This window comes from Rhinichthys klamathensis, unplaced genomic scaffold (genome assembly GCF_029890125.1).
Source record: "Rhinichthys klamathensis goyatoka isolate OS25496 unplaced genomic scaffold, OSU_Roscu_1.1 h1tg000557l_1, whole genome shotgun sequence".
NCBI lineage: Eukaryota > Metazoa > Chordata > Actinopteri > Cypriniformes > Leuciscidae > Rhinichthys > Rhinichthys klamathensis.
Genome location: NW_026607025.1, coordinates 987078 through 1009572, shown reverse-complemented (window position 1 = coordinate 1009572; position 22495 = coordinate 987078). Strand labels below are relative to the sequence as shown.

At 35.4% G+C, this 22495-nt stretch overlaps 1 protein-coding gene across 1 annotated transcript; it reads right to left on the bottom strand.

Annotated features, from left to right (window-relative positions):
• Positions 1-947: 947 nt before the first annotated feature.
• On the bottom strand, positions 948-21345 carry sergef (secretion regulating guanine nucleotide exchange factor). Its single transcript, XM_056239296.1, has 11 exons — positions 21282-21345; positions 19120-19255; positions 18780-18935; positions 18476-18570; positions 18328-18388; positions 17369-17482; positions 17167-17229; positions 16898-17056; positions 16669-16820; positions 6930-6966; positions 948-1574 (listed from the first exon to the last, which is right to left on the bottom strand). Exons 1-11 carry the CDS (start codon positions 21321-21323, stop codon positions 1390-1392), a joined length of 1200 nt encoding a protein of 399 aa, XP_056095271.1. The 5' UTR covers positions 21324-21345; the 3' UTR covers positions 948-1389.
• Positions 21346-22495: the final 1150 nt, after the last annotated feature.

The window sequence follows — 22495 nt, the reverse complement described above, 5'->3', positions numbered from 1 at the left end:
TGAAGGAATGACACCATCATTGAGTTTGATGAGGAAAATGTTTAATAAACGCTTAGTTTGCATTTGAAAATTCAATGTGAATATACAAGCTATTTTGGCAGACACATTATTATAGCGGTTTTCATAAAAACCATCACAAGAGACAATCCTGCACTGTATAACAACACGACTCTTTATAGAGAACAAGAACATACAGGGTTTATGATGGAATATATGAAAGGAACCGATACTGTTAAGTTTGTTTCGACGTTTATTTTTCATTGTTGTGAAAATGTTAAGTAAACCCAATTCTTTGGGACCAAACTAGCGCACTGCCAGTTGCATCACAGGAATGTCAACATTGGGTCGTTTCCTTACAATATGCTGGACTGTTCAAAGACCCAACCACATCAGAGCACAAACATCAATGAGTAATAAATATATATTATACATATAAATAAAACTCAAGATGTGTACAGTCATTGGGACTGAATAGTTTTTGCACAGTGAATATCGAACTTCCTGGCAAAATGAGGCATCTCAAACGTTTGTGCCGTTTTGTGAGACGTTCCTTGTGTTTTTCAGCTCACTGCAGTGCATAGTATGGATAGTTATTTAAAACCAGGTGGTGTTTTCATTGATGGTTTGAGTTGACATTGTTAAGGCAATTTTGTGTCTTTCTGAAGAGAGAAAAAAAACCCCAATGATAATAAAAAGCACTAAACCAGATTTTGTGTGTTGTGTGGGTTTTTCAAGCTTTGTTGAGTATCTTTAGTAGATTATTACTCCATCATTGGGTATTCTGTGAGATTGATTGTTTTCAGACAGGTCATTTCTTAGCAGTAAATCGGTTTTACGGTGGATTTACAGTGAAGGTTATTTAAGGGTTTTCTCTGTCCCTGAGGTGAAAAGTCAGAGGAAATGATCCTTGACCGTCGATCACAGCAAAGGAAGCGTGAATGGCCATTTCAGTGCTGACAAAAACCCATCACGAAAATGAGTGTCTGATTGAATTTGTCTCCTCATTGAATTTCAGTCTTTCTGAATGGTTGTGAAGGCACTAGGACAGTATATACATGCCGAAATACATCAGTGAATGCATATAGATTTACTTTTTTTTGGTATTTAATTGGAGAAAAAAAGAGCCATATAATGTCATTATAATTTTAAAAACAAAACCAATGAAGGCCTCTCCTTTAAGCTATGAATATTTGCATGATTGGGCCTAGTGTTCCTGTGCCTGTTTATTTCCTGATGTCATAAGCATAATGTGATCATCCGTAGGTAGTATTTGCATCTCTGAGACTTTGATCTAAAATCTGTCCTTTAAAGGCTTAAACATGTCTTTCTGAATAATTCATTAAAACGTAACGAAAGCAAACAGAGAGAGAGACAAACGCAGAAACCTGTTCAGCTTGCAGAATCCTTGTTGCTCTTCAAACTGCAAAGTGCCATTGAATGTCCTGCTCCACAGCCAATCAGAAGAGCCGTAGCGTCTGTGAGACCAGGGACTGGCCGTGGTTGCGTGATGTCACAAAGGGAACCGTCTCCACACATTCCGTGTTCATTCCAGCCCCAGGAGAACATCCGACCCCCTGAAGAGAGACAGTGAAATATATTCCATGACAATGTTGCTGCAACTTGATTCACAACAATAGATAGACAGACAGACAGACAGACAGACAGACAGGTATATAAATAGACAGATAGACAGATAGGCAGGCAGACAGATTTATAGATAGACATACAGACAGGCAAGATAGGCAGGCAGACCGACAGACAGGCAGGCAGATAGACAGACAGACAGACAGATAAACAGACAGGCAGATAGACAGATAAACAGACAGACAGGCAGACAGACATATAGATAGACAGGCAGGCAGATAGACAGGCAGGCAGATAGACAGACAGACGAGCAGATAGACAGGTAAACAGGCAGACAGACAGACGGGCATATAGATAGACAGGCAGACAGGCGTATAGATAGACAGACAGATAAACAGACAGACAGACAGGCGTATAGATAGACAGCAAGATAAACAGACAGGCGTATAGATAGACAGACAGATAAACAGACAGACAGGCGTATAGATAGACAGACAAATAAACAGACAGACAGACAGGCAGACAGACAGGCGTATAGATAGACAGACAGGCAGACAGACAGACAGGTGTATAGATAGACAGACAGATAAACAGACAGACAGGCAGACAGACAGGCGTATAGATAGACAGACAGGCAGACAGACAGACAGGTGTATAGATAGACAGACAGAAAGACAGACAGGTGTATAGATAGACAGATAGATAAACAGACAGACAGGCAGACAGACAGGCGTATAGATAGACAGACAGACAGGGATATAGATAGACAGACAGGCAGACAGACAGACAGGCGTATAGATAGACAGACAGAAAGACAGACAGGCGTATAGATAGACAGATAGATAAACAGACAGACAGGCAGACAGACAGGCGTATAGATAGACAGACAGACAGGCAGACAGACAGACAGACAGGCGTATAGATAGACAGACAGAAAGACAGACAGGCGTATAGATAGGCAGGCAGACAGACAGACAGACAGGTATATAGATAGACAGACAGATAAACAGACAGGCGTATAGATAGACAGACAGATAAACAGACAGACAGGCGTATAGATAGACAGACAGATAAACAGACAGACAGGCGTATAGATAGACAGACAGATAAACAGACAGACAGGCGTATAGATAGACAGACAGATAAACAGACAGACAGGCGTATAGATAGACAGACAGATAAACAGACAGACAGGCGTATAGATAGACAGACAGATAAACAGACAGACAGGCGTATAGATAGACAGACAGATAAACAGACAGACAGGCGTATAGATAGACAGACAGATAAACAGACAGGCGTATAGATAGACAGACAGATAAACAGACAGACAGGCGTATAGATAGACAGGCAGACAGACAGGCAGACAGACAGGCGTATAGATAGACAGACAGGCAGACAGACAGGCGTATAGATAGACAGACAGATAAACAGACAGGCGTATAGATAGACAGACAGATAAACAGACAGACAGGCGTATAGATAGACAGACAGATAAACAGACAGACAGGCGTATAGATAGACAGGCAGACAGACAGGCGTATAGATAGACAGACAGGCAGACAGACAGGCGTATAGATAGACAGACAGATAAACAGACAGACAGGCGTATAGATAGACAGGCAGACAGACAGGCAGACAGACAGGCGTATAGATAGACAGACAGGCAGACAGACAGGCGTATAGATAGACAGGCAGACAGACAGACAGACAGGTATATAGATAGACAGACAGACTATCAAGCTTGCAACATCAAAGGTTCGATTCACAGCAAACATACATACTGAAATGTTTAAGTAGTTTTGGTAAAAGCATTTACAAAATTAATAATAAAAAGGAAGAAAAGAAATATCACTGGGATGTTAAAAATGATTCTGAATGAAAAAAGCCCCATGAAGCAGGTTTCTTGTGCACACATCACACCTGTGAATCATTCAGACCCTCCTGCAGTCTAACGGAGAGTCGCAGACTTAAACACCTCGAACACGTCCAGCTGGTGGGTGTGGTCAAGCCCGCATCGCCATGAAAGCACGTGCCACGGCAACATGGTTACATAACAGGTCCCGTCGCCACGGCAACCAGGAGTGAGGATGCTTTCTCAAGGGTAACTCGTTTTGTCAACCCCCTCCCCCCTCCCCCCTTTTCTCCCCACACTACCCCTACACTGTTACACTTTAAAGTCTTTTTAAACTCATTCTTTTCTTCTCTGTAAACGGGCTACAATTATGCAGAATCATAAATAAAAAAATAAAAGTAGGACACTTGTGCATGACAATAACATTTTGAACATAAAAACATGACAATTTCTGTTTTTGTTTACCAAATCATTGTCTTTGAGTGTGGATGATGTCTAATTCATCTACTGTTCAGTCACAGATGCACAGCTAAACTGTTCCCATAGCAACACACTTACAGACCATAGAATATAGGACAGCATACTAATCTAGACAAGAGAAATAATGAAATAAAAAAGACGTGGCTGTGCGATTCGTTTCAAACAAAAGATGGTTGACCATGGCCACTGGTCAGTGGTGTATAATGCACACAGTCCCTAAACCGATTAACGCTCATTTAAAGATGTCCTCTGAGAAGAGTCATGTGTGTTTAGATAATGCTATATGAGATTCCCAAGGCATGTTGAGATGTTATTCATTTGCTCTGTGGTGCAATGAGACGTCATGATTTTGTACCCGAGGGTGCATCGCACAAAGGAACAAAAGATAAACCTCAAGTTCCCCAAGAAATGAATAGTTCTTTGGTAATCATCGATTCTTCTTTTCAAGGTAATCGGGCTCTTTTTTAGGTTACCTTCTCAGCTGATGAACTGCTTCCACATTCCACAAGCTGACCAATCAATCTGTTCTATCTGCGTAACCAACAAACCGGCTCCACTTTTGTCAACTTTCCTTGCAGCATTCTTTCACTGTATTTATGTGCATGTTTCGGCAGTAGCTTTCACTCATGCAGCAGCAGAAGATCTAGTCTGCCAATACTAATCCTATGTACACTTCATTCTTATCACTAAATGCTGTTTAAATCTATTCCGAGCGTTGTCATGATTTAAATATATATAATAATTTAAATAAAATTAACCATTAAAGAATTATATATATACACATTAAATCACAATTACCATTACTATTAAAAAAAATTAAATAATATATATATATATATATATATAGTTGTAATTTAAAGTGTTCAACCTCCATTGCAAATCAGTTTTATTGGCAAGATTCAACCCCCTTAATAGAATCTCTCACAACAGCACAGACTGCAAAACAGGTGTTGTCTCAAGCACAACTAATGCAACTAATCAAGGGCTTCATTAGTTGCATCAGGTGTGCTTGAGCTAGAACACATGAAATACCTGAATTGGCTAGTGTCACGTTTGACTGCATGTTAGAAATACGGCTAAGTCAAAAGAATAGTCCAAAATTTAAGAGAAGATATCATTGCCCTTAGACAGCGAAGGCACTACAATATACAATGTACAATTATATATTTTTTGCATGATGGTAATGAGAATTTGGGGCCTAGAATGCTTCAATGTAATAATAATAATGCAAAAAGTCTTAATGGTCTAAGAAGGCATTGTTTTTTTATGCAAAATATTAATTCTCATCTTTCCTTTTGATTTTGGGATAAAATACAACAGAATAATATTACAGTAACTTGAGGCAAAGACAGCAAGAATGCATAAGTTTTAAACTCTGCATGAACTGCAATTAGTCAATGGTGTTACTTTTTTAACTCTTAAGTTGTTGGGGAATTAACAAATAGATGTAATAGAAGCTATTTCTATTTCTTTCCAACTAAACCTGACTTCATATTCTTTTTCAGTGATTGCTCATTTCCCTCTGATGCCCTTGCACAAAGGCACAGGGACTAATTCCCAGCATCCTTCTATGATACGCTAAAGATCACAGCATGGAGCGGCGGCTTAATTACTCCAGCAACAGATACTCATCTCTAACTAATGCTAAAGACGTAGTGCTGAAAATGTCCTATTACTGAAATCCAGACACTGAAGTCTCAAAAGTACAGAAGCCAGAGCTGGTTCCAGAGTTAATTCTGGCCATCAGGCTTAGTGGAATCTCTGGCTTACTCTCCTTTAATCCTGTCTTTTTTCTCCCCCGGCTCAATGTCAGAGCAGTCACATCCCATAATAAGCTACTTTACACCTAAAGATACTGTAGAATGATTGCCATGGCAACTGTATATGTGATGAACCTCGACGCAAGAGAGAATCTGATGGGAGTCAGGAAACCTATAAAGAATATATATGTATATATATGTGTGTGTGTGTGTGTGTGTGTGTGTGTGTGTGTGTGTGTGTGTGTGTGTGTGTGTGTGTGTGTATATATATATACATATACACGCACACACACACACACACACAGTGTTTGTACTTTAGTGTTTGTCATCATCCTATGTTCCTATGTATGTTTTATGCTAGCTAAATAAATTTAATACATATATATATATATATTTAAATATATTAAATGTAATACTTTTATTAAAAATCATTTGTATTAGTAGAGGATAATAAATATCATAATTTAAGATTATGACAAACACAAAAGTAAAACATTCAAATGCATTACAGTTAAAAGAATTTAAGGGAAATTTGCTTGATTGTCAATAAAATAATGGTTTCATTTTATACAAAATCGAGCAATAAATAACTATTACATATTACATACAAAACACCAGTGTATCATATTTTTCACAACTCCCAGTTTTACTCTGAGATTTTCCCATGGTGATTATTATACTAAATAGATATATTATTGTCAAATCGATTAATCGTCATTAATCACATCTAATGTACAAATGTGTAAAAAAAAAAATTATATCTATATATATATATATATATATACACGTGTATATATGTGTTATATATATATATATATATATATACATATAGACACACATATACAAACACACAGACGCATATATTTACAAACTTCTACGATAAATGCGATTAATCGTGATTAATCACGATTAATCGATTTGACAGCACTTTTTTTTCACTCGACAATGCTCACAGAAAACAGAAAACCCCCTGACTTCGTGCATCTCATGCACATCACAGCATAACGTTTGTTTCTCTGATGGGCGGCAAAGATTGAGTCTCAGTACTCAGGTCTAAGAGTGCGTGACGGAGGCCCTGGCAGCTTTCTTTCCAATGACTGTGATGGGCCATCGGATACATGAAGACAACAGGTGTTGCCATGGAGACTACATACTGCAAACATTCCTAACATAATCCCCGAGTAATCTGTGCAAAGAGTCATGCATGCTTACCAAATCAAATCAAATCTTCAATTTCTCACTGTACTCACCCACAACAGCCAAGTTGTGTTCAGATCCGCAAGCGATCTGCAAAAAAACAGGGAGAAATTTGTGAGAAACACACATCACGTGCTCTTACATGCTCGCAGTCCAAACACAATAACCGCTGACAGACGACAAACAGACCTCAGTTTGACTCAGGTCACACATTGAATCACATGTAACAGAAGTCGGGATGTCTGAATCGAACATTCCCTGCAGGGAAGCGGGTACGAGGAGAGTGATTAACACACAACCGGCCCCAATGCTGGAGTCATATGTCCATTACTATGACAACCAGTGAGGATGTGAGTGGGTGACCGGGCGTCTCTGGTTGGTTTATTAATGTTTGGTGATCAGAGCTCATTACGCAGAGGAAATGGGCTGCCAGTGGATAAAAACACATCGCTAATGCTGTCTGCCAGAGCTGGGAGGATGCCGTCCACACAAACACACTCGTATTAGTGGAAATTATACCGGTGCATCATGAGAAATGGCAGCAGAGCTGGTGGGCCTGAAAGAACCTTGAAACTTCTCTTGTTTAACGACCAATCAAATATATATAAACCTAAACCTAAATGCACCTTTCTGTATTTGACTTTGGAAGACATAACACAGCTGCAAGCACGAGAAAAACATTTAGAGCAATTTATTAATTTAATTTATTTGTAATAATATATGGAATATGTTAATTTTTGTATTAATTGAGAATAATCTATAAATGTTTGTAAATTTATATTATATATCATATAATACTTCCATTTATTTATTTAGAATGATTTATTTATTAATTTAGAATAATTTACAGAATATTTATTAGATTGAGCATTATATTAATTTGAGTACTGATTTAAATGGATATACACACAGTTAGAAACGAAAAATAATTATTTTAATTTTAAAATCAACTGACATATTTTTATTTATAAATGCTGAATAATATATAGAATATTTCCATTTATTATTTAGAATGATTTATTTAATATTTTTATGTATTTGCGATACCAAGTATTGCGGTGTTTGGCTTTAGCATTGGAAGGCAAGCGTAGTATGACCAATAAGTTGCCGCCTGTTCTAGCAAAACATTACACGCAGAAGACAATATTCCTCCGCCCAGGCGAGCAACCACCAAGAAAAGGTGTTAACACCAATTCTAGCCCAGGACAACTGGAAGCTGCTGGGGACTGGAAGATGCTGGCTGATCTTGACCAACGGCTTATTTTTCCACCTGAGATTGCCACCACTAACCTACGACCAGATATTGTTTTGTGGTCTGGATCAGCACGCATTGTTCAACTGATAGAGTTAACAGTGCCATGGGAGGATGCGGTAGATGAGGCATATGAGAGGAAGAAACTGCGGTATGCTCATCTGGCCACTGAAGCAGAACAGCGAGGATGGAGAGTCCAGGTTTATCCAGTGGAAGTGGGTTGTCGAGGTTTTGTGGCACACTCTACAACCCGGTTCCTCAGAGACGTCGGATTCAGCGGCCAAGAGTTGCGTCGCACAGTAAAGAACTTATCTGAAGCAGCAGAAAGGTGCAGCGACTGGCTGTGGTTGAGACGGAAAGATTCTAGCTGGCTGTGTACAGGCCGCCATGCTACGGTTTCGTAGAATTATTGAAAAACTTGAATAGTCTGTTGGTTTATTTGTATAGGTTGCATAGTATTTACAGTCATTACGTTCCTGTGGATATTGCGTGAATGACGGGTGGTTGGGCAGATATTGTGTTTTGCGGTAGGTGGTATGCCATACGGAACCGTTGCCACTGAAACTGCCTATTAACGCACCAGTGGGGCTCGACAGCCTTAGTCAAACGGGGTGGCGCGTATGGTTGGGTTGCGGAGAGATTGTGAGATTGTGGTTAGGTCTCAGCAGCAGGAGGGATGTAGAGGTCAGTAAGCTGGGCTGAGTTGAGTGGGGGACGGAGGGGGGTGACTCTGGGACGCCAGAGTCACTGTCGAGCCCTCTTGAGGTGTCGAGGGCTAGTCGACGAAACATTGAGGACGGAAGGTGCCCACTTGAAGACCCTAGAGATGTCCCCTACTCGGCTCAATCCAGACGGTTGTCGTGCTGGTCCACTAGGGAGACCACACTGTAGTCGCAGCCGTCGTGTGTGCTGACGCGCCAACGCCGGACAGAAGGGGAGTCACACCACCATATGGAAAGAAGCGTAAATGGATGGAGAAGCATAGTTTACTGTAAAGCTACGTCTTAGTGTTGCTTATCCTGGCGAAAGCCGAGTACAAATCAGCATGAAGTTTTAACATCTACTCTCATGTAATGGAAATCATATTATTTATATATCCTTTTTTATTATTAAAAGTTAACATTTGAAATAAATGTAATCATTTTCTCTATTCTTTGCTTTTATTGCATCTGTTTTGTTATTATTTTATGATTATTTTAAATCCTTTTTATGTAAAGCACTCATGTAGGCTATTATATGAACACAACATTTTTAATATTGTTTAAATGGACATAAATATAGTTAGAAACAAAACATAATTATCTTAATTTAGAATTAACTATGCAATGTATTTAATTTTGTATTCATTTTAAATATTTAGAATAAGTTACAGAATGTTTCTTAAATTTTATTAATGCTTCAAATGGATATATATATATATATAGTTATAAACAAAATATATGAATGATACACTGAAACCATAAAAAATACGAGATGGTGATGTAATAGTCATTTAAATAGATAATGAATATCAATTCATAGCATTAAGTAGCAATGTTGCCTGTTATGGGTGAAGCACAAGGACCTTCTGCTCGCATCCGCTGTGGACTTTGTGTCAACTGATAGTGAAAGAACAAAGCGAGGTCTTTTGCAGATACAAACAAAAGCAGGAGCCTCCTGTCAGACTCCACAACCATGATCTGTCCTGATGTATTCTGTTTCTCTCGCCATCACCAACAAAACAACCCCCTCCACCCAGCGTCCCCAGCTGACCCCACGCCACACAAACACACACAGCCAGTCAAAACAGCTTCCAGACAGAGGACAGGGACTGTCCAAGCCACTGAGGACTGCTGTCAGATCAGTGGCAGGGAGCGCTAGAACATGCAGATGGCCAAGAAATGAACTCAAAGAGACCGTCTGACTGACATGTGAAGAGACCAACCAAATCACATTCCCATCAAATAATACAATTAATAAAATAAATAAATCAATAAATAATATTTAATATTAAATTAACTAAAAATATTGATATACAATCTAAATAGTATAAATGATATATAAATATATTTTGTGCTTAGCCCCTTCAGACCTGAATTATGTTTCAAGTTTCTGAAAAATATAAAAGTACATTTTCCCAGCTCATGAGGCTTCTATTAATGAGACCAAATGAAAATAATTTTAAAAAATATTGTCTTTCATTGTAATTTTTTTTGTCCATTCCAATGGACGTCAGGTCAAAACAGGTGTACTTCCCAAAAATGTACCAACATGAAATAAATTAATAAACATAAAATTTGTTGGTCTATACTTTAAGCTTTTTCTCAAGGTCAAAAACTTTTCAGCAGTATACCATTTCAACTTTAATTTTGAGGTTTTTGTTTTACAGATTGCACATCGTTTGTAACAAACTAAATATCTTCGAATCAATCAATATGGTCATATTAAAGTCATTTTCTGTGCGCATCTTTCTTTTTTTTTAGATCAAAAACTTGAACATTATAACATTGCAACTTTAATTGTAAGGTTTTTGCTTTATAGATCGCACATTTGTTTATTCATAACAAAATAAACCTAGGAATCAATTAATGCATTCACGTTAGAGTCATTTCCAGTGTGCATCTTTGAAACAATTTCTCTGTTAACGGTTTTCTTGTATTTTTACAGTACATTACTGGCAGCACGGTTGCCAGCAAGTTACTGTATTTCGATTTCCAGTAACTGTAGTGTAATTCACTTTACAGTGCACAAGATCAGTACTGTAAACTACAAAATAGTACTTTACTGTATTTTTACTGTATTTCGTAATTTGGTCTGCTTCTGCTGTAATTAATTATACGGTATTGTACTGTAATATCTATATTGATACATTACTGCTAAATATTATTGTAATTTTCAAAATAGTTTCTAATAATGATAATATTATATTATAATAATATAATATAGTTATTAGGAAAATATATAGTAGGAAAAAAAATACTATGGAAGTCAATGGCTACTGTCAACTGTCTTGTTACCGACATTCTTTAAAATATCTTATTTTGTGTTCAGCAGAATAAAGAAACTCATACAGGTTTGGAACAACATGAGGGTGAGTAAGTGCTGACAAATATAATTTTTGGGTGAACTATACCTTTAAAGGGATAGTTCACCCAAAAATTCAAATTAGCCCATGATTTACTCACCCTCTAGCCATCCTAGGTGTATATGACATTCTTCTTTCAGACGAATACAATCAGAGTTATATAAAAAAATGCCCTGGCTCTTCCAAGATTTGTAATGGCAGTGAATGGTTGTTTCTGTTTTGAAAGTCCATAAAAGTGCATCTATCCATCATAAAAGTGCATCTATCCATCATATCTTTCCATCATAAAAGTGCATCTATCCATCATAAAAGTGTATATCCATAAAAAAATATTAATATAAAATAAAATATGAAAAATATTCATATTCAAGTTGCACTTTAGATTGAAGTCAAATCCGTATGTTCATTTGGCCGGAAGCTAGTTATTTTACTTTATAAAGTTTTAAATACAAATATTTTTCTTACATCTCCATCTTCCTCATCACTCCACATAAAGTCAACATCTGAGATATTTCCATCAGCTATATGTTCAAGCACTTCAAGAACTGTATATTCTGCATATGAAAAAGTTTCAAAAATGTATCGGTACTGTGATATAGATTTTTTTATATAAGAAATTTCAATCAGCATTACTGGACATGTGATTTCAGTAACAGGCTTTCGAACCCACTGTCCATTCTAATGGACAGACACATTTGAAAAAACCCTGATTTAAAACGTGCAATTCTACAATCGATTTTTAACTTTTAATTAATAAGTTCAATCTTTCTATTTTACATACAAACTATGAAATAATGGCAAAAATATATAAAAAATGTCAATAAAACCATAGAAAATGTTGCTTGCTTCTGTGCTTGGAGTGAAGTGCTGCCATGCTTCTCTTCAATGAAGTGTATTTTTTTATAATTACTACATGCAGAGCTTTACTGCCATTTGATTGGATGACAAACGTCCAATCTCATGGACTGCAGGCTTTAAACTAGGTGAAATGCTCCAGAAGTTAAAAAAAAAAGGAGGCTGACATGTGATGTCCATTGTAATGGACGCAGGGTCTGAATGGGTTAGAATGATGAAGATAAATAAATAATGATTTAATATTTTTTTATATTTAGTAATTATATATATATATATATATATATATAAAGCAGAAATATTTTTTATTAATATTATGTAACATATCATTAATAGTATATTTTATTTAATTATCTATTAATAATTTAATACCATCTATAAATAATTTATATAATTATATATTATTTAAAATTAATATCATAAAATATAAAGTGAAATATAAATAAAGTAAATACAGTTTATACATATTTAATTAATTATGAATTATTTAATACCATATATAAATAATTTATATAATTGTATATTATATTATATTATAAAATATAAAAGTGAAATATAAATATTTCTTTAATATATAATTATTTTCTGTATTATATTTTGATTTATTTTAAAACACACACACACACACATTATTAAATCTATATAAACTTTATATTTTAACATAACCTATATATCATATATAATTTAGATAATATACTATTAATATTATAACATTATAAAATGAATTATAAAACATATTTGCTGAATATAAAATATAGAACACTGAGATCCTAATCAGTGCCTAGAGCTATTTTTTAGTACCCATGTGCTTTTGATAAAGAAGAACAGGACGAGGTGTCCCACACAGACATGTTCAGGCACTGTGATGAAGCCTCAGGTACAGCACTGCACTGTGGGAACACACACACACACACACACACACACACACACACACACACACACACACACACACACACACACACACACACACACACACACACACACACACACACACACACACACACACACACACACACACACACACACACACACACACACACACACACACACACACACACACACACACACACACACACACACACACACAGCAGGACTCCGGGTGCATGTGTGAAACTGACTGACTGATGGCTGCACCTTCACGTGTGAACAAACTCATTAAGAAATTACACCACCCATTACTGGGAGTTCAGCTCCGTATCCAGGAAGGAACACCGTCATCTTTAGAACACAGTATTATGTTTCATCTACTGATAGGAAATCTCACAGTCTGGAGCCGGTGAAGATGCTAACTCCCCCCTGATTGGCCTGATTTGGGGGTGGGAACAATCGATCTAAAGTCTAAACAACAGTTTAGACACAATATAGACTGTCAATGGTGCTAAAAAACATACTAGTACAATTTATGGTTTTAAAGGCTTAGTGAAGTTGTGTCCCAAATGACGCACTATACACTATGTACTTATGCACTATGTAGCTACTCAACTGTGTAGTGTATGAATTTTATAAGTTTATTTGTCATTCATCATCAGAGTCTGATGCCGATGTCAACATTACACACTTATTTTTTTCGGTTGATTCATATAATGCAAGTCAATGGCTGCCATCACTTTGAGAGTCAAACAAAAATAAACAGGCAAAACAAAATGAATACCCTGGCGATTCATGGAGGTCTTATGAAGAGAAACGATCGGTCTGTGCAAGAAACTGAACATTATTTACAGCATTATTACCTCACGCTCCAGACTGCCGTGAACGTGCTGAGGACCATTTGCCGAGGCTGTGGATTACAGGTGATAATGCTGTAAATAATGTTCAGTTTCTTGCACAGACCGATCGTTTCGCTTCATAAGACCTCCATGAATCGTCAGGAGCCACGGGTATTCATTTTGTTTTGCCTAAATGTTTTTTTGACTCTTAAGGGGGTCATCGGATGCAAATTCACTTTTATATGGTGTTTGCATATAACTGTGTCTTTGCAGTGTGTGGACAACCATCATACAATGAAAAAAATCCATTCATTTTTTTTTAATCCTCAAAAAGTCTAAAAAACACTCAATAATCAAGCCGTTTGGATTTTCATCTGGGTTTTTAAAGTGTACTTTTTCCACACTACTCGCACTATTTATACTACAAAACGTCATAGAATAGTGAATAAGTGCATGAATTGGGACGCACCTTGAGACTTTTAAGATTCAAGAAGAACACAAAAGCAGCATAAATGTATCATAAAAGTTGCCCAAATGACTCGTACAATATATTCCACTAAAATATGAGGCATTATTGATTACAATTTGTAATATTAGCCCTAGCTCTCGTACCAATTTTTCATTAAATTGCTCTTTTGAGTCAGAAAGATATGATCCGGTTCCCAAAATTGGTCTAATTGATTTGTTCACATATCTAACTGTGAACAAATCAATGTTCAACTCCCTGCATGAATCAGCAGCTGATGGAGATTGGATGAGACAATTAATAATAACTAATAATAAACTATTAATAACTTGGATGAGACAATTAATAACGATTAAAAAGTAAATAATTACTTTAATTTCCAGACATTGTCTTATTTAAGTATCATTTATATATTTGTATAGTTTAATTTTTAGTAATTTTGTTATGTGCTTTCAGCATTTTTAGTAGTTTTAAAAAGTTAAATAGTAAAATATTTCTAAATAGTTCGGTTTTAGTTTTCAGTTGTCAGGGCATCATTTTAAAATTGTCGTTTCGTTTAAGTTTTTCATTTAATATTTATAATTTATTTCAGCTTTATTTCAATGAACAAAAAAAAACGTTTTAGTTAGCTATAACGACACTTGTCGCACAAAGCCGTCGTACGACTCTTCAAAATCTCCTTTTGTGTTCCACAGGAGAATGAAAGTCGAGTTACTGATAACATATTCCTTTAAGCCTCAACTCAACAGTTCAGCTGGAAAACTTTATATTCCGTTAGTCACTGAAGGCTAAATGTGTCCCCAGACCCCCGCTACACTTTCCCCGTCCCTTATAGAGGATATCGTCCCCTGTCCCGTCCTCAGTTCCGCTCATCGACATGGCAGGACGTTGTAGCATAAGTAACTTTTCAGGATTAAAAATGACATGAGGTCCATCGACCTGGCAGAAAGTGGTGAGAGCGCAAGACAAAGGAGCAAGGAGATCTGACAGAGAGAAATATGTTTCGCAGTCTAGACCGCGTTCTGGACAACACGTCCCTCTGAGCACTAACTTGAACTTGAAGAACCAATGCAAAAAGATGTAAATGCCAAATGTCTCTTTTCTGTCGCTCACAGTATCTGAAGGCTGATCTTTCATTTCAAGGTTCGGTGACTCATCAAACACGTAAAACCTGAGATTGAGCATAACACACTGTCATTGAGTCATTCTGTTCAACACGGACGCGCACAGATGCTGCGTTCTCTACGGTGTAAGACAAGTGATGACCTTCAGATCAAATCAGCGTGTGTCTCTGGGCAGATGTGAGGAAGAACTGTGGGAATGAACAGTGTGTTTTCGCCCCCTACTGGACGACTATATATACTGCTTTCTCTTGCCTTTGAGTGAAGAACATTATTGTCTTTCCACAACATAAGAAAAATCATGCTTTGGTAAATCATAATGATGACATGAATGATTCATAATCATTATTATTAGATAAAAAGTCTAAATTATTATATACTAAGTCAAAATTATGGCAAAAAGCTAAAATTATGACATCAAAATTCGATAATAATTTCAACTTTTGAACTCATAATTAAGACTCAGCATGTCATAATTTTGATTTATCTCATAATGAATTTTTTTTATCTAAATTCTGACTTAGTGTCATATTTTTTGACTATCTCGTAGTTTCACATTTTTATCTCATAAAATTACAATTTAGTATGCCATCATTTTGACTTTTTATCTCATAATTTCATGTATATAATCATTTTGATTTATCTCATCGTTTAAATATTTAATCTTATAATATGATTAAGTATATCATATATCATCAACTTTTTATCTAATAATTATGATTAAGTTTGTCGTCATTTTGACTTCTCATAATTGCAACTTTTTATCTCATAATTATGATTAAGATTGCCATCATTTTGACTTTTTATCTCATAACATACATTTTTTAATTTCATAATATTGACTCTCATAATTTTTTTTTTTAATCTCATAATATGACTTAATATATAATAATTTAGATTTATCACATAATTTCAACTTCTTGTCTCATAATATTGACTTTTCCAGTCATAATTTCACCTTTTTATTATAATTATGATGAAATCATAATTTTGACTTTTTTTACTTTTATCTAATAATTCTGACTTTTTATGCCATAATTACGATTTACTCATCTCAAAACTACGATTTACCAAAGCATGATTTTTGATGATTTTAAAAATGGCCTTCCATATTTATTTGATAATTCTAATTATTATTTATTGAACATTGGTATATTGGATCATACTGCATTTATTACCACTTCACAATAAGCCACGAAAAGCAGTGCAGTGATTTTGCCACAGTTAACGGGGGTTGTAGTCAATTCACTTCAAATTATTATTTGTGGTAAAATCATGGCTACTTTACAGTATATGGATACTTTTAGCACAGTATATGGCTGATAACATACCTGTGTCGCTCCAAATAAAGCTTTAATCTCGACGGGGTGGCTTATAGTTCGGCCAGAGCTGGTTGAATCGTCAGGCTCTTTTTCCGTACCCTGATTGGTCTGTCCTAGCTGTCCGTAATTGGATCTGCCCCATGTGAAGACCCGGCCACTCTCTGTAAATACATAATATATTGAAAACAATATCACAAGAAAATAAAGATTAGTGTGAGACTTGTGTAGCCCGACTCGCCTGTTTTTGTGACGAGGTGCGTCCAGCCGCTGTGGACGTGGGTCACTCTCTCGCCCCGCAGCAGAGAACGATCCAGCGCCACAGGAAGTGTCAGGAAGAGACTCTCGCTGACCAGCTGACCGTGTTTATTGCTGCCCCAGAGGAACACGTCACCCTTCGCTGTAGAGATATGGGATTCAAATGCTTTGGTGGAACTCTACGATCTTTCGTCTCTGTCCTGACTGATCAGAGGACAAAATCAGTTTGATTTGTTTGAAAAATCCTCTCACCTGTCAAACAAATGCAGTGGGTGGAGCCTGCAACTACCTTCTGTGGGGTCACATGATCTAACCCTGCAGATCAGAAAGTGCTACTAATTAAATATATATTATTTAACAGACATGAATTAAATAGGAGAAAGATCTCGTGTATCTGGTGTTGTGAGGTTGATTTAGCTTTAAGTGTGTGTGTGTGTGTGTGTGTGACTGTTACCCGGGACAAGGCAGGGCTCTTTAGAGGACAGATGAACAGGAACAGGCTGTGGACTCAACATTCTCTTAGCATGACTCGACAGGCCCGTCCCCCACTGATAAACACAACCTGAAGCTTTACACACACACACATATATACAAAAAACACACAATTAAGTGTTGATTATAGTATTAAAATATATTTAATATCTAATTATATTATTAAATAAATAATTAAACACTTATATTTATTTGTTTTATATATTTAAAAGTATAATATTAAAATATATTTAATATGTAATTCGAATTTTAAATGTAAAATGTTTTCGCTTTTTTTCAATGTTTAATATTCAAAACAAATATATACATATACCAGGCAAGACAAATAATTAAATATTATTATTTTTTAAATGATAATTATAGAATGAATTTAATTATATATAATTTATTATATTTAATATATAAAACCTATATTTATTTTCAATATTTAAAACAAATATAAAATCAAATAATTAAACATTTTATATATTTTATACTTTACATACATGTACATATCATTACATATTAAATTATAATATAACAATAATAATATTTTTTCAATATTTAAAACAAATAATAATATTACAATATAATTAATATATAATTGGAATTTTAAATATAAATTTAAGTATTTAGCTTTTTTCAGTATTTAAAACATATATACATATATACCAACTAAGCAAAATAAGTAAAAAAAATAATATTTAAGTTATTTATAATAATTAAATAATAAAAGTATACAATTAAATATAAAATTATTTCTTATATTTAATATAAAAATCTATATTTATTTTTTAGTATTTTTTACATTCCAAAGACAAATATTTACATATTATAACATTTAAATTATAATAATTAGAAAAATATAATGTTAATTATAAAATTTTACTTAAAAACAAATGTATAGATCTGATATTTACTTGATATAGTCACAAGTAATACCTGTGCTTGCTAATGCATGTCTGAGGCCAGCAGCCACACTAGTCACGGGCTCATTCAGTGTCTGCAAGCAGAACATAGCACGACTTATTACAATCCTCACACATAAAAACTATTAAGCAAGAGACTCATTATGTTTTTCACTTCCCACCGTCACATGTAAAGGTTCTGCTGAGTGTGATATCCCTGGTGAGACACCAAGCTGTCCAAAAGCATTGGAGCCGCACACCAAGACCTGACCGTCACCTGACAGACACGGATCAGATATCAGTTATTCAGCACTGAATTCAACGAGAGGAAGTCTCGATAGGCAGGTCTAAGAGCACTTGATTTACTCAAACTCTAAACAAAAAAAATAACCTCAATATTACTGATGTCTGCAATATCCACATGCTCGTTTTTTTTTTTTATCAGAATTTGAATACGAGTATGGATTTGATGACCCAACCACTCACCTGTCAGGATAATAGAGAAGTCCCAACCGCAGGACACCTGCTGAACTCTTCCCCACCCAGACAAAGGGCAGGGTTGAAAGGTTATGACCTCTGAAGTGTGACTGAGCCCTAACTGACCTTTGTGGTTGTGTCCACACATCAGCAGGTCACCTGACTCTGGGTGGAGAAATGTTGTTGTCATACTTCAAAGTGTCCACTAGAGTGCGCCATTGATCCATAAATATAATGTCAGCAAATACAGAAACAGTTTGAGGATTATTTTACTAATTCGAACGACGTGTCGTTTCAGAGTGTTAGCATTAATATCTATTATTTTTAATAGTGTTATAGGCCAGCTAACCAGTGATGACAGCCGAATGGCCGCCTCCTCCGGTTATGCAGCGGACCTGCTCTGCCTGCAGTCCGCCGTGTGCACGCCGCGGCTCGGCTTGATCTTCCGTGTGTCCCTGTCCCAGCTGCCCGGAATTGTTCGCTCCCTGTGATACAAAATCACGATTTATTGCTCAGGAACAGGCCCGGATTGGCCATCTGGCAATTCTGGCACATGCCAGAAGGGCCGGTGTGATTTTCTATTGTTTTGGGCCGAGCTGACCACGTTGCTGCACCGTTATCGCAAAAAAGTTTTTACGCTCGCATGAGGAGGTTTTTCAGGCAATTCGAAAAAGGAATATTTCGCAAAACTGCAATGGAAACAGTTTTTGCGCATTTACAGTCACCTGAAGACGCGGTGTGTTTGGGGTCCGTGATATACGCAAATAATAGGCTAATAAATATCATCATTATTATAACAGTTATTAGGCTACATATTTAGAAGACGCTTTTATCCAAAAAAAGGAACAAAGCAATTCGTCAAATGTCATTCATAATGGTTAGACAATAATAATACAGGGCTAAGATTATCACAAATAAACACAAGATTTTGACGCATATCCAAGTGTTTGCTGAGCGCGCATGGCACGGAGGCGCGGCCGCGAACACTTGCTTTTTCCTATCAACAGTAGAAACAACTTAAAATAGGCCTACTCTATAATTTCTGGTCATACAGAAAATAATAATACATTATTCGCCACTATGATTTTATTTGTGTAAACTCACAATAACAAGAAAACGTTGTGCTTTTGTAAAATAAAATAAAACAATCATGCGCGCTTTCATGATCTCCGTGAACTGGAGCGCGAGAACTGAAACAAAGTATAGCCTATGTAGGCTAAAGCTTGAAGTGTCCACTTTAAAACGAACAAATTCGAATCGAAAGCTAATACATTCTGATGATGTAATCCTTATGAAAGGTGTATTTCTCTCTAAAGGTGCATTCGCGCGGCGCGCCTCAGCGGAGATGGAGATATGTTTTTAGCCGACACTGATTTAGAAAACAATAGTTTATTAATAAACAATTAAAATGCCTCGTTATTTTTCAGACAGATTTATTATCATTAGCCTATAACTCACCTAAATCACCTTGTGGTTCCAGAGACATAAATATGGCTCTTCTCATTCAGCACTGCGGGAAAAATATAATTTCCAGGTTCTAATTTGCCCTTAGAAAACCATTAAAATCTACATTTTTTTCGTATTAAGTTGTGAATATTTTAAATGTTTAATAAAGGGGCAAAAAGTCAAAGAAACATCTGAAATTTAGTCGATATATTATTATTTTTGCACAGCATTTGTGTACAGTTCAAATTTAAAAAAAAATTGCTGGTTAACTTTGCATTTTAAATAAAAAAAATCACCGTTCATTTTTCGTTTTGCAATACGGGTTAAAAAAGGAAAAACGAATGGACACAAATGTACACTGACCGTTTGGACAGAGTTCTTTATTAAATTCATAAAATAAACAATAATTAGGCTTCAGGAATACTGGATTCTAAACCTCAAAGAAATGCCACAATCAAGACCTCGGGGCAGAAATGAGAGAGAAACACCCAGAAACTCCTTAGCAGTATGCGTCTTTCCCTGCCATTAATGCTTGGATAACACACCACGTCTCATTCCATTAATAATAATAATAATGTCTAGTGTGGTGGTGGCTGATAGACCCGTTGCCATGATGTTTAAATGACTTATCGCGAGAGAGAAAAAAGGACGTTGTATCGCATAACATCAGTTAATGGAAACGCCGTCATTTCGCAATAGTTTTTTATCGACATTTAGAAAAAATCGCAAAAGTTTTGCGCAAATCTGTAATGGAAACGCGCCTAAATTGCTGCCTTGTATGGTGTGTCTCAGTGGGAAAAATGTTCAGATTCTGGGGACGTTTTTTAACGTCATCAATTAGTTGGGCCGGTGAAAACCACAAATGCCAGGGCCGAATTTAGGTCCCAGTCCGGCCCTGCTCAGGAAGCGCTGTTTTTGTGGGCTATAATTATTTGAGACTGCTTATTTTAATGTATAGGCCTACTGTTAAAGGTTCGCGTATTCTCGTGGATATAAGGATTGTAGACTGGTACCAATACTCTTTGCAAGCTTTGTGTAATGAAAAGTAGGCTAAATAACACTTACCCACGTGTAAAGTACACATTTTGACAGCTGAGTTCCTTCCATCAGATTTAGGCGCACATTGATGACATCACCACAAAATCATGAAACGTCACTTTGTTTCCAGAAATATTAGTGGGTAGAATGCTAATAATATGCATTAACACGATGCAAACCCAAAGTGGGCGGGGTTTATCGGATCGGGAGTTACTCATTTATTTAAAAAATTTTTTTTGCAATTTTATTAAATACAAGTCACACATTTTATTAAAATATTCTACTTAATATAAAAAATATATATTTAATATCGAATTATAATATCAAATATATGTTTTATTATTTTTATCTATATTTGTTAAAACATAATATACATAATATATTGCTATTAAGACAATTAACTTACGGAAGCGTATTGCATTCCCTTGAGGAAAAAAATCTACTCTTTTTTTCTGAATTAACGAGTTAATTATCTCAGAATTACGAGATAATTTGTCATGAAAAAAAAAGTTTTTGCTCTGTTTTTCTGAATTAACAAGTTAATTATCTCAGAATTATGAGAGAATTTTTCATGGAAAAAAGTTTTTGCTCTGTTTTTCTGAATTAATGACTTAATTATCTAAAAATTATGAGTAACTCATTAATTCATAAAAACAGAGTAAAAAAAAAAAATTTCAAGAAAAATTTATCTCATAATTCTGAGATAATTAACTCGTTAATTCAGAAAAACAGAGTAGATTTTTTTTCTTCAAGTGAATGCAATACGCTTCCGTACATAATCCAATCCTCTGTCTTTTTAGGATATTTTTCATCACCATATCTGGCTTTGCAAATATTGCAAATGTCCCGGCCATCCAAGTTTGTATAAAAATGAAAATACTAATATGTTTTATATTTGATATAAAAAAATAAATTCAAGTTCAATATTTAAAACAAATAAACACATATACATACTAAGTAAAATAATTAAATATTATCATACTTAAACTATAATAATTGTAATAATTAAAATTATTATATTAATATTCTATGATTATTTTTTTTAAATTAAGATATTATAATATTATGATATACTTTTTATATTTGATATAAAATTTTAAAAATACATATTACATATACATATCAAGACAAGTAATTCAATAATATAATTATGCAATTTTATTTCTAAAACAAAGATTTTATATTTATTTCATATATTGTATAAATACAAATAAATAATAAACAGAGCAATTCCAAGAGGG